Genomic DNA, 12,658 nt, shown 5'->3' with positions numbered 1-12,658 from the left:
AGACACCGTGACTATGTGATTATTCTATACCGTATTTAGTAGCTTTGGCAGCAGCAGCACCATTTGGATATCCTCCAGCTCCACCCTGAGGTGCTCCATATCCACCCTGAGGCACTCCGGCTCCACCCTGAGGTGCTCCATATCCACCCTGGGGCACCCCGCCACCACCAGCTCCAGGACCTGCCAACCAAGATGGTAGAACATGATCCTTAATAGGACCAATACCAGTATCAGGGATATGCCCTATACTAGGTAAAATAAATACTTCTACTTGAAGACCACAGATACCAAGATCTAGCACAACGGTATTTGTTGATAATCAAGTTATGTTTATTGTACATTAGAAAACTAAGTGGGAGGTTGGGAATGTATTTTATTAAAGTTGAGTTTGTAGGACTATAGTACAATCCCTTAGACTTACCAAGATATTACTATATGAGTACTTGATGATAATCAAGTTATGTTTATCTTACATTAGAAAACTAAATGGGAGGTTAGGGATGTATTCGATTAAAATGTAAAATAGTACAGATTATAGTAGTAGGCAGGGCGGCTGATTGGCGCAGTGGGCAAGGTGCTCGCCTCTAACGTGTGGGTTCGAGCCCAGCTCTCTGCGTTGCTACCGGCTGGCCGGTCGTTCATACTAACACAATTGGCAAGTGTTAGAGGGTGGGAAAGCTGGTGGGTGGGGATTTGACGTTGTGGACAGCGACTCCTACAGGTCGGTTTGGTGACGCCGGTGCGACGGAAGCAGGAAGTGACAGGGGCAGCGTGAGCCTCCCACGCGTTACTCCTCGCCACTGAGAGTTCGAGCTGCTGCGGTGAAAAGATGCGACAGGCTGCCTCCTCGTGTATCGGAGGGGACACGTGATGCAAGGCTTCTGTCCTCACTACAACCGACCTGTGGGAGGCATAGTCTAACAACGTTCAAGACAGGGGAGGGAAGAATTGGATATACGAAAATTGGGATGGGAGAAAAATAGAAAATGGGGAGAAAAAGTGGATAAAAAAAAAGATTATAGTAGTAGGCACAAATTGTCAATATCAATATCAAGAACTAATTTTGGTACTCAAAACATTATGGTACTTTACCAAAAACATTACGGTACTTTACTCAAAACAAAGTACTTATATTTGTATTTGGCCAGCAAGAAGTGATATTGGTACACCTCATGTTTTTTTTTTTGTAATGGGAGTGGCAATAGGGAGGTGTAGTCTGACGTCACTGGTTGTTCCACCCGTATAGGGATTTATCATTGGGAAAATGGATTATCGGCTATTGTAACAATTCTGCCGCATGGAATTTGAAAAACTTTCCACTTTTGCACAAAATGAGTTCCCTTCTATCACTAACATTATTGTTTAAGCATTTTTGGTTGAAATAAAATTTGGCGATTTTTTTTAATGATTAATTGCGAATATTTTCATGTTGATCTATAGATTGTGGATGAATAAGCACATAAATGTACACCATGCCAATGTTAATGCTTTATTTGTTTTAAACGAGACAATTTAGAAATGGGCAATGGGGAAATGCATTGGGTTGGACACGGGGTGGAACACGAAAAACGGCAATGACGTAACCACTACACCTCCCTATGGGAGTGGGTTTCTTCATTGAGCACTTATCCTTATCATTTGGGCACAAGTATATTGTGTTTTATTATTAAAATAACTATGTGCAGTTACCTCTACCTCTAACCCCCAAGCCTGAAACAACATTGCTAGCATTCCATGCATTTCCATTCAAATGGCTTGTAGTTGTTAGCAATGCATTCCCTGTTGAACCCAAGCCTAACATTGGTCTGTTAGCACAGCAAGCATTTATTTAATATGTTTGTGGCTAGTGGAACCTGTTGCTTTTAATGAATGCCACGCAGACATGCTAATAAACCACTTTAAGTGCCAACGCAGAAACATATTCCACCAGTTGTTACAAGTGCTGTTGAAGAAAAACAAACCAAAATGAAATTCCTAATTCAAAATAACACAGTATCTCTTCAATCACAAAACAATCCTTTAACAAATGTCCATTTCCCACCCACAGGGAGACGCAGTTACATTGCGATACATACAGTAGAGATGGATTCACTTAAAACTGCACTATGGAACATCCTCATGAAAACCCTCCCAACAACAATAAATTAAACACAGTAAAATACCCCATATGAGCTCTTCTGGTTGGGTTCGACCAGTACTGCGAAATCTATAAAAGGCACATTTCTAGAGTATAAAATGTGAGCGACACACATGTAAAACAGTGCCCGAAGCCACCTTGCTTGAAGACTTTTTTTGATTGCAGTTTTATCTTATCCTTCATGTTTTAACAAGGTGCAGTTACCTCTAATGACCATACGGTACAGACTTTCTATAGTGCAGGTTTATTATCTGCTAACATTATTTGATAGAGAATATATCAGACTTCTTCCGGTTGATGTTAATGTTGATTGTGAGTCCTGTGGATCACACCCCTCAATTCTCCTTTCATCCCTTTTCATATTAAACACTCTCCAATCTTCACATATTTTAAATTTATTTTTTAAACTGGCTACTCCTTTAATTACAGAGCAATTGATGCATATGTTGAATCTTTCTATCCGAACAGGAAGATTTCCTAGTGTCTGGAAATCTTCCCATGTTGCATAAAGGTGCTGTTATAGATTACTTAAATAATTACTATCCTATCTCCAAGTCACCCTGCTTAGCGAAAGTCTTGGAGTCTTTAGTGAATAATCAAGTCCTTTCTCTGAAATCACTCTGTACTCCACACCTATCTGGGTTCAGAGCCAACCATAGAATAGTATCAACCATCTCCTTAGTTGATAGTTGATTTAGTGACCTGTCAAAATCTTTTACTCTTAAAAAGATGAGCTACTATTGGTTTGGATAGAAATGCATGTGATTGGTTCCAAGATTATCTGTGTAAAGTCTGGTTATGCCCAATCTACATTTCTATCAATAACTAAAGGTGTGCCACATGGTTCAATTCTAGGTCCTGTCCTCTTCACTATTTATATTATGTTGTGTCTTTTCTGAATGGTCAAGCCCATCTGTATGCAGATGATACTGTTGTGTATTGTATTGCTGACTCTGTACAATTAGCCTTGTGAGAGTCACTGAATATAAATATCTTGGTGCGTGGCTCGATGACAAATTTACCTCCAAGTTGGGACAGAAAATTGGCTTCCTATACAGAAACAGAACCAGCTTTCCTTTAATTAGTACAGTAGGAAGAGAATTGTCAAAGCAGTTTTCTTATCAGTCAAGGACTATGGTGATGTAATTTATAGGCATGCCGCCGCCTCAACCCTTAAATACCTGGGCCCTCATTTATCAACAATTCTTAGAAAGTGTTCTATCTTTGTTCTTAAGCACATAATTTAGAATGTGTGTACGCACAAAAAAAACTGGATTTATCACACATGCGTACACAGGTCGTACGCACACCTGTCTTGATAAATATCACTCTGATCCTACGCTGCAGCTCGTGCACAGTTTTACATATTTGCATATAGCACCGCCCGTAATTAACCATATACGGTAATGGAACACCCCCATGAAATGTGGAAAAGTGGACTAAGCCGAGGGAAGCGTGTTATGGAGAAATACGTGACAGGCTGACAGACATACACGTACGGTTATGTCGGATATGATATCTATTAACTTAAAGACCATATTAACTAATAAAGACCGTGCTGGAATATGACTGCCTTTTTCCGTTTTGTTCGATTAATACTCAGGGATTAAAGTTCTCCTCAATTTTATTCCAAATCGCGACGGATTTTCCGTACATTTTCTACCTGCTGCATATGATTTCTAGAGGCATACAATCTATTTTGATGTTGGTATTGGGTAGCCTATATAAATAATAATACGAGAGCATATACAAGAACAATGAATCTCACTGCCATGTATGATGTAGCCTATACGCCATCAATACAATGATCAATACAAACATGAACTTGAATTCCATCATGTCTCTGTGCGGGAGCTCACAAGGCTGTTGTCACAATGTAAATAAGAACGTGCACTGAAACGTTACAGTATGTAGTTGGTTGATTATTTGTATGACAGTCAGTAAACCCTTGCAAAAAGTATTTATTTAATGAATTGAAAACATGCAGCATGCCTTTCCTCCCGGCAGCAACGACATTTATCAGGCAAATGCCCATCACTGAGTGGAATCCCTTTCTATTCACATAACTGCATTTGTGATGGAGCTTTGACTGCTACATGGGTGGTAGAGTAATAACAGTCTATTATTCGATCCATCTACAATATCACGATGGACCGTGCCATGTAGCCTATGTTATGTATAGCCTGCCTATGTGATCAATAAAAACACGAACTTGAATCCCATCATCATATTTATATGTTGTGTCTGTCCATGTTTATTACGTTGTTATTTCCCCCCCTATCTATGTAAAGCGACATTGGGTCTCTTGAAAGGCGCTATATAAAATGAAGCTATTATTATTATTATTGTTATTATTATTATTATTATCACGTCTGTGGGCGGAGTACACAAAAAATAAATAAATACTGTCTTTTACTTTTAGTCTCAGTGAAGTTTCAACGGAGCGAGGTAATCTATTCTAACCAACAAATTGAAGTAGAAATAACAATCTTATTTGGAAACATGACACAAAATAATAGTATGCCGCTTTTTATTTGAAACAATATTTAATCGCGTTTGGAGGTGGGTGTTCTGCGTCTGCCCCCCCGGTGCCAAACAAGCAGGCAACCTCTTGTTCGCACGTGAGCCCGTTATAATTACACTACTGTCCCTATTTTACAATGAACTATAATGAATTACGGGTCATACAGAAGTTGAACACGCCAGTGTTGGAAGTAATGCACGGAAGCTTATTTCCGCGTTGCAGACTGCAATAATTCTACCACCGGGCGCCCAGGTACGCATGCTCCGAGCTGTGCGTATATATACGCACAAAGTCAAGCACACGTTCAAGTCCCACACTTTGCTTAGAAATGATCGTACGCAGGGGTTACGCAACGTTGATAAATGAGGGCCCTGGACTCAATCTATCACTCAGCCCTCAGAAGGTTGGTTGGCTCTCTTTGTTTCTATACACACATGAGTGCATGCTTACTGTTTGCCTGTTTTACTGCAACACTACTATCACCGACATCTAAGAAGGGAGATCCCCCCCTTGAACGGCCCTTCTAAGGTTTCTCTCCTCCACACTGCCTGTGGTGCATTATTTCCTATTGCTAGGTTTTTGTGAGTTTTTCCTTACCTTCGCGTGGGGTATGTCTGGGAGTGTTGCATTCATTTAGCATTATTATTATTTTTTTACTTTATACCTTGCAAGGGCCCACATGTGGGCCCTCTTGAGGACGATTTGCCCACCGGCACTTTGGCGACCACTAGTGGCTCGGGTGTGAATATTTTGTAATACATTATATATCGAATTAAAGCCCCATTTGTTGCCTGTCGATAGCCCTTTCAGGTGACAAAATCCGTTCAGCGGTTCTCGAGTTACATGTCGATATTTGAGGTATTGCACAAATACTACTCCCGACTCTTGGGGCTCTAGTTCCGTCAATTCAATGGTTGTCGGACAAACACGTATATAATCGTTGTTTTGGCGGCCAATGAGTTAAGGTCCCCCGAGTTTGCTTTGAACATGGAATGAACTCCAACAGTCCTTAGATTCTCAATCAAGTTGTACAGGGCGTGTTTTAATTGATTTGTTATCTTGCTCTTTGCCTCGTCTTGTTATTGTTATGATTTTATATGCTGTGTGAGTTTATATGCTTTTCTTTGCTTATTTCTGTATGTACTGTACACTCAGCGTGACTGTAAATGAGAGAAACCTCAGTTGCCTTTTGAGTTTAAATAAAGGTTTAAAATTAAATCAAGGATTGCATTCCACTCGTAACCCTTGGCCAGATGTGTGAGTACACATATTGTAACAGATTAATACAGTGGAGTGTATCTAATCATACCATATTTAGCAGATTAATAAAGTGGAATGTATCTAATTATACCATATTATAACAGAATAATAAAGTGCAGTGTATCTAATTATACCATATTACAGTATATCAGATTAATAAAGTGGAGTGTATCTAATCATACCATATTTAGAAGCTTTGGTAGCAGCAGAGCAAAGAGCAGACAGACACAGTACATCATTTATTCTTTACCGTATTTAGCAGCCTTGGTGGCAGCAGCAGAAGGGTATCCTCCTAGCCCTCCAGCTGCGCCTAGCCCTCCAGCTGCGCTTAGCCCTCCAGCTCCGCCTAGCCCTCCTGCTCCTCCTAGTCCACCTTCTCCTCCTAGCCCTCCAGCTCCTCCTAGCCCGCCTGTTCCTCCTAGCCCTCCAGCTCCTCCTAGCCCACCTGCTCCTCCTAGCCCTCCAGCTCCTCCTCGCCCTCCAGTTCCTCCTAGCCCTCCAGCTCCTCCTCGCCCTCCAGCTCCTCCTAGCCCTCCAGCTCCTCCTAGCCCACCTGCTCCTCCTAGCCCACCTGCTCCTCCTAGCCCTCCAGCTCCTCCTGCAGCTCCTATGGAGGAGAAAAGATCGTGCATGTATTATCATTATTATTATTATCGTACTTTTTTTTTTAAACCGACCTGTGACGTACCCTGATGATAACCCCCCTCTTTATGTTTACTTTATCTCAGGTGCCGACCTGTGACGTACCCTGATGATAACCCCCCTCTTTATGTTTACTTTATCTCAGGTGCCGCCGGCCCTTTCCTGTAGAGAGTGCTGATTACACGATGATGACGGCAGCTGAGGGCAATCACTCATTAAGGGGCAGGTGGATAAAACCTGAGATGCTGCACACATGGCCTTTTTGTCATTTGCCACTATTGAGTGGATATCGTGTTGGTCTTTTTGCCATTACCTTTTGTGTATTGGATATTGTGTTGGCCATATTGCCACAGTAATTGTGTGGGACTGTGTGTGTTGTCCTTACGTGTGTTGCTAACCAGGGCCCTGTTCCTCGTACCTGGCTAACTGAGTTAGCCGGATAATTTTCAGGATAACTTGACTTAAGCCAGACCGTTCCGTTCCCCGATGCGCGATTGTCTAAATCACTATGGCAACAGATCAAAAAGTTTGAACCTGCTCCAGCGCAGGGTTAAGTTCAGTTAGCTGGATAACCTGCATGGCTGTAACGTCCCCCCCGGTCCTGCTGGACCAGACGGTAACTTTCCCCCCGGTTCGGCTGGACCAGGCATTGGACTTTCACAACCTACTTTCAGAAACAATACACCACTGCACAATACACCACTGCCATCTGGTGGCCTGATCCAGATGTTGCTGCTCTGTGGTCAAGCCATTCAGCTATGTTATATTATTTGCACCAATCTGTGTTTTGTACATTTGTTGTCTTTGTTGTTTGTATTGTTTCCACTGTTTTAGTGTTGTGTTCCTACGGTCTGTGTTTTGTAAATGTGTTCTAGTCTTGTGTGTCTCAGTATTGTACAATTGTTTCTAGTTTATTCCCCTGTGTTTCAGTCTTGTGTTGTTTTGTTACCACAGCTGTGTCCATTCAACAATCACCCTCTTGTCTCTAATTAGTGTTTGTATTTAAGTGTTGTCGGCCCATCATCCATTGCTGGGTCATTACTTCCTGTTACCCTTGTTTCCGTGTTGTCATTCGTGAAACTTCCCTGTATCCTGTGTTTCCTGTCATTTAAGTAAAGTTTGATTATCACTACGCCTGCTCTCTCCAAGCTCTCCGTGTTTACATCTGCATCTGGGTTCCAGTCATCATGCCATCTAAGCGTAATCGTAACACATGGCCACTCCCCTCGCAAAGAAATGCCAGCTCCCTTCCTGAAATAATTCTCAGTCTAGATCCCATTATATACCATTCTGAATTATGTTTTTGTGCTTCATTTTTCTAGAGGGGGCTTTTGAAATGTAAAATAATAGACCTAAAATTCGGACAATAAATCATATTCAGCCTATTGATTTACTTTGTCCTAAATAATGCACGTCATAGTTATACGGATATGGCGGTCGCGATCGCGACACACACTATATGGTTATTTTAATAACGGAACATTGCAAATGTGAATCCCGCTGGGATATTTTTAATGAATGAAACCTCTGATTCGTTTCATATTCTCCGCGGTTTATGTATTTGCTTAACGGAGCGCCGGATTGTGTTTCATTCAAGCATAAATTGAAACGTCTATCTGTGGATTGTGGATATGAATTACGAGGAATCTGAATCTGTGGATTGTTGAATTGTATCACTCTCACTCACACGTTATTGTGATATTGTAACTGGGTTTAAAATATGAGGAGATGCACTGTTTGATGGATTTGATGACGTGACGTGACTTGATAAATTGAATGAGCTTTTGACGTTTTGATGAATGAATTTGAGAAAATGCATTTATCTGTTCAAGCACTGTTATCTGATGATGAACATGAGGTGTCACTGGTATAAACCAAAGATTAATCAATTCAATGCATGTATGGATGATGTCCGAAACAGATTAAAACCTGATTAATAGTGAAACTGTAGGACTTCCGGTTATGGCGTTGGGCTGATAGGACGCACGACGTTTGCTCCCCGAAACTTTTGATAATTTGAAGCATTTGCACCTCGACTTTTGCTAATATCCTCCACTCTTTAAGGTACACTAAGTACCATAACTTCTTCCCGGTACCAGAATGACGGGTCGTGGTCGCAAGAACCAGAGCCAACTACTAATCCATCAACACTTTAGCCCGCAGCACGAGGAGAGATCTGCTACTAGCAAGACTCCATTGCCAACAGCGTCAGCAGCTAATGCTAACGCGGCACAGCTAACACTCGAAATGCTGGTGGGTGAACTTGATAAGCTGCGTAAAAATGTAACAGATGAACTTACTGCATCCATGAACGCCGCCTTAGCCCCACTCCAAGCCTCTCTTCAACAAATCACCGACACGGTAACTTCACACACCACCACGATGACTGCAATGGAGACGGCTCTTTCGGCACATTCAGATGATATTACCACACTGGGACGTGATGTGGCCGTGTTGAAGTCCAAACTGGAATCCACTACTCAGATAAATGAGAAGTTGCAACTAACCATCGAGGAACTGGTGTCACGCTCTAAGCGACAAAATCTCCGTGTGATCGGCATCCCAGAGGGAATGGAGGGAGAAGACCCCCGGCTCTTCATGGCAGCGCTGTTCATGGAGGTGGCGAGAGATGCGCAGCTGGACCCCAACCTGGAGTTGGACCGTGCACACCGCAGTCTGGGCCCGAAGCCGCAGCAAGGATCCCGACACTTCATTGTCCGCTTCCATAAATATACCCAAAAGGAACGGGTGCTTTTGTGGGCTAAGAAGAACCGAGACGTCGTATACAAAGGGCATTCTATCAGGATCTTTGAAGATTTCAGCGCCACACTCGCCAAGAAACGGGCCACCTTTAACAAGGTGAAATCCCAGCTCTACAAAGATGGGATACGCTTCGGCCTCGTCTATCCAGCCCGCCTTCGGGTTACCGTTAACGGACTGACTCGCATGTTCGAGACCGCGGAGGAAGCAGAGCTTTTTTAAGAGGGTATTAGCAGTAAGTGACCAATTATTAGGACTGCCCACATATCCCATTCGAATAATTATTTACAGTTTGTTTGTTTGCCTTTGTGGTAAATATTGACGTTGAATTTCATAATTAATATGTGTGAATAAATTAGAGAACCATAAATGTAAAGCCAGATGTACCTTTCAATAGCAGAGTGGACTCAGTGGCTAAACAGTCTCAACTGTCAGTTGAGACAGCTGCATCAGATAACAGCTGCAACAGTTATTTCAACCCCCACTCAAGCAATGACTAAATTAGAGAACAAACGACACCTTCTCGAACTGACTGTATGTAAATGCTGATCAGAGACAGCTGGGTTGACCACAGGGCAGACAAGTTTAGACTTGTTGAAGCATGGACACTAACTCACAAACAAAGTAATCGATTAATCAACTGTTTAGTATCAAAAGGTCTCATATGATGTCTGGTATCAGTCTTGGAAAGCACTGACTGTACTTGGATGATATTAGACATCTATAGCCATACCAAAGGGTTAAAGCGATCATGTCACACCCCCCCTCGTGAGACAAGCCAGGTCCCTTCATCTCAGCAAAAGATCACACGGACGTGGGCCACCGATGGGCCCCTTCTGTCTCTGTCCCATCAACGTCTCCACAACCCCAAGGGGGGGGCTGCCAGCGCCCACAAGGACACCCCCCACAAGAGATCAACCCCCACAAGAAGACGCTGGATTGGACCAGCCATATCTATTATTGGCTAGAAATTATAGTATATAGGAGGGCCCGAAATGATAATTCGAGAGCTCTCAGGCCGGAACCAAAGGGGGTCTGGGGGCTCCCCCACCGCTTCGAAACCACCCAGAAACAACTGTGAGCTGATTGCATTTTACGTGAGTAAAATCATGGGAAACACCAATGATTGTTTATAGATTAGAGTAATGTACAGATCCCTGATCTGTAGACCAGATTTACTCATGTATAATGTGTACAGTAAACCATGTATGTTCAAATTATGTTAACCAAGTGACTGTTTGATATGCAGTATTTAGGTTTGAGATGCAAACCTGATTGTGATATTTCTGTACAACAGACAGCTGTTAATATTCTCTGATCATCTGTTGTATGTAGAAGTCAACCTTCTATTCACCTTGGACTCCTGGCTCTGGTCAAATAAATCAGCTGAGTTGAACTACAATTCTGGTTTGTCTGGCGTACACGTTTTATTCTTCATCTGCATTAAGCCAGATGTGGAGACCAACCATTCTATCAAGTATGAATCTTTCCTCCTCCGTCCAGATAATCAATCTCATTGTATTGTACTACAATAACCTCAAATTATTGTAGAAAGTCTGTGGGATTTTACTACAGAAATGGTGCCGTGCTGCCCTACCCTTTGTGTCTCCCCCTGGAAAGGTGCGGTAGGGTCTTGTAATATGTATCATATCTGGATCTTGCTGTGTGTTGGGGACACGGGGCGAAGAGCTGGGGTGTTGCTGCGTTTGAAGTGATTAACGATGGGCTTGTTGTCTGAATGGAGGAGGGAGAGGAGCAGGATGGAGGTTGGTTGTGTACGCCACTGTTTGGGGCCCGCGGTGAATATGGCGTCTGCATGCAGGGTTGGGGGTTGCGGTGTCTTAGCTTGTGTGTCCGGAGGTATGACGATCGCGCTTGTTGTGCAGTGAACATGCAAACGTAGGCTTTTTATGTTTGTATGTTCATTCAGACACAGGAGGCCGGTCTCGGCCCAGCGGGCCACGGGGGTTAGTTAACTCGTATGGAATATACTTTATGAACTATACGGGGGAGTTGCACCAAGAAGGGTGGTGGCGCACAGACTATCTGGTCATGTTGTAAAGGAAGATAGCGTCGCATGACGGCAGGTAAAAGGCTTTTCTTGCTAGGAAGCACGGTTATTCTGTTGTATACGACAGGAGCGCGTTCTGAGTATGTAATTGCCCTAAAATTATTCTCAGGAAGAGGGCGCAGGTAAGACGAGGAGATTTGACTGTTCTGAAATGGAAGGGGAGCTGGGTCCAAGGTGCATTGTGTCCCTGCTTGTAGCCACAGAATAGGCGGGACGGGGACCGTGAGTGGGTCAGTATGGGCATAAATGCATCGGGCTAAGGGTTCTGTTACTATTTCAGAACATGTAAAGTCAAGTATGGTGAAAGGTTGTTAGACCCTGGCATGATCAGCGCAGGGGTCTGTGCGATTGCAGGATTAAAACGTAGTAATTAATGGAAGTGTAGGGTGCCGGCGTGTTCAGGGTGCGTTGTACGTTCTATGGTAGGATTATAGCACAAATTAAATGTAGATATATTTGCCGTCCTTAGGCATAGTATCCTTTTTAAGCTTGAGCGAAACCGGCCTGTTGATTAATTACGTTCGCTGTGATACAAAAACAATGATAAGTACTTAATGGTTTTGTTATGATATTTTAATGACCAACGGACATATTATGTTTGAGGCGAGTCCCTGCTGTTGGTTGGGGCTAGCTGGCTAGCTCTGTGGGAAAGTCCGCTGTGAAGCTGGGGACGTTACGATGGCGTTATGAGAGGATTGATTAAACACTGTGGCGGCGATTACAAGTAAGAGGCGGTTGAGACGCAGGGTGGCAAAATTGTGGCCGTTTTGAGGGTTATTATTAATGCGGTAACGTGGTAAATGATATTAAGGATTCGCTGCTTGGTGACGTCATGGTGTTGTGGAGAGTATGTAACGTTCGCGGTGCTATGAAGTGAGGCGGGGAAGGTAGGAGAAAGGATTCGTGTTGAACTATATGTGCGGCGTTGGTTGGTGTGAGTGTGTTAAAAATTATTTTCTGTTAGAGTGGTTGGTTATTTGAAGCTTGTGTGAATTGTTTATGCTTTGGATGGTACTGAGCGAATTGCGTGGGTGAACGGATCTTGAAAGGCACGGCTCCCGTGAGGGCCTTGAACGTCGCATTAGAGCTGGCTAAAGCTAGTTAGCTTGCATGCCGTTGTTTTGTGGCGTTTGGGGCGCGGCATATGTTACGTTTCGAGTTTTGAGAAAGATGTTGGGGAAGGGGTAAAGAAACGTGATAAATGTCGTGAGTTTATGAATATCGGGGCATGTTATTATGAATGTCGTGGCAGACCTTGGTTGTC

At 43.0% G+C, this 12,658-nt stretch overlaps 1 protein-coding gene across 1 annotated transcript in view; it reads right to left on the bottom strand.

Annotated features, from left to right (window-relative positions):
- The window catches only part of elna (elastin a), a gene marked incomplete at its 3' end in the record, with an annotated part of 221,955 nt that overhangs the window by 31,729 nt on the left and 177,568 nt on the right, over nt 1-12,658 (bottom strand). The window contains exon 20 of the mRNA XM_084308372.1: nt 31-180. Coding sequence (XP_084164498.1) covers nt 31-180 — 150 coding nt within the window. The remainder of the gene's footprint in view (nt 1-30; nt 181-12,658) is intronic.

The sequence above is a fragment of the Notolepis coatsorum genome (assembly GCF_963971535.1).
Source record: "Notolepis coatsorum genome assembly, chromosome: 1".
Lineage (NCBI taxonomy): Eukaryota > Metazoa > Chordata > Actinopteri > Aulopiformes > Paralepididae > Notolepis > Notolepis coatsorum.
The sequence above is the reverse complement of the archived record's forward strand: the minus strand, read 5'-3'. Positions and strand labels throughout refer to the sequence as shown.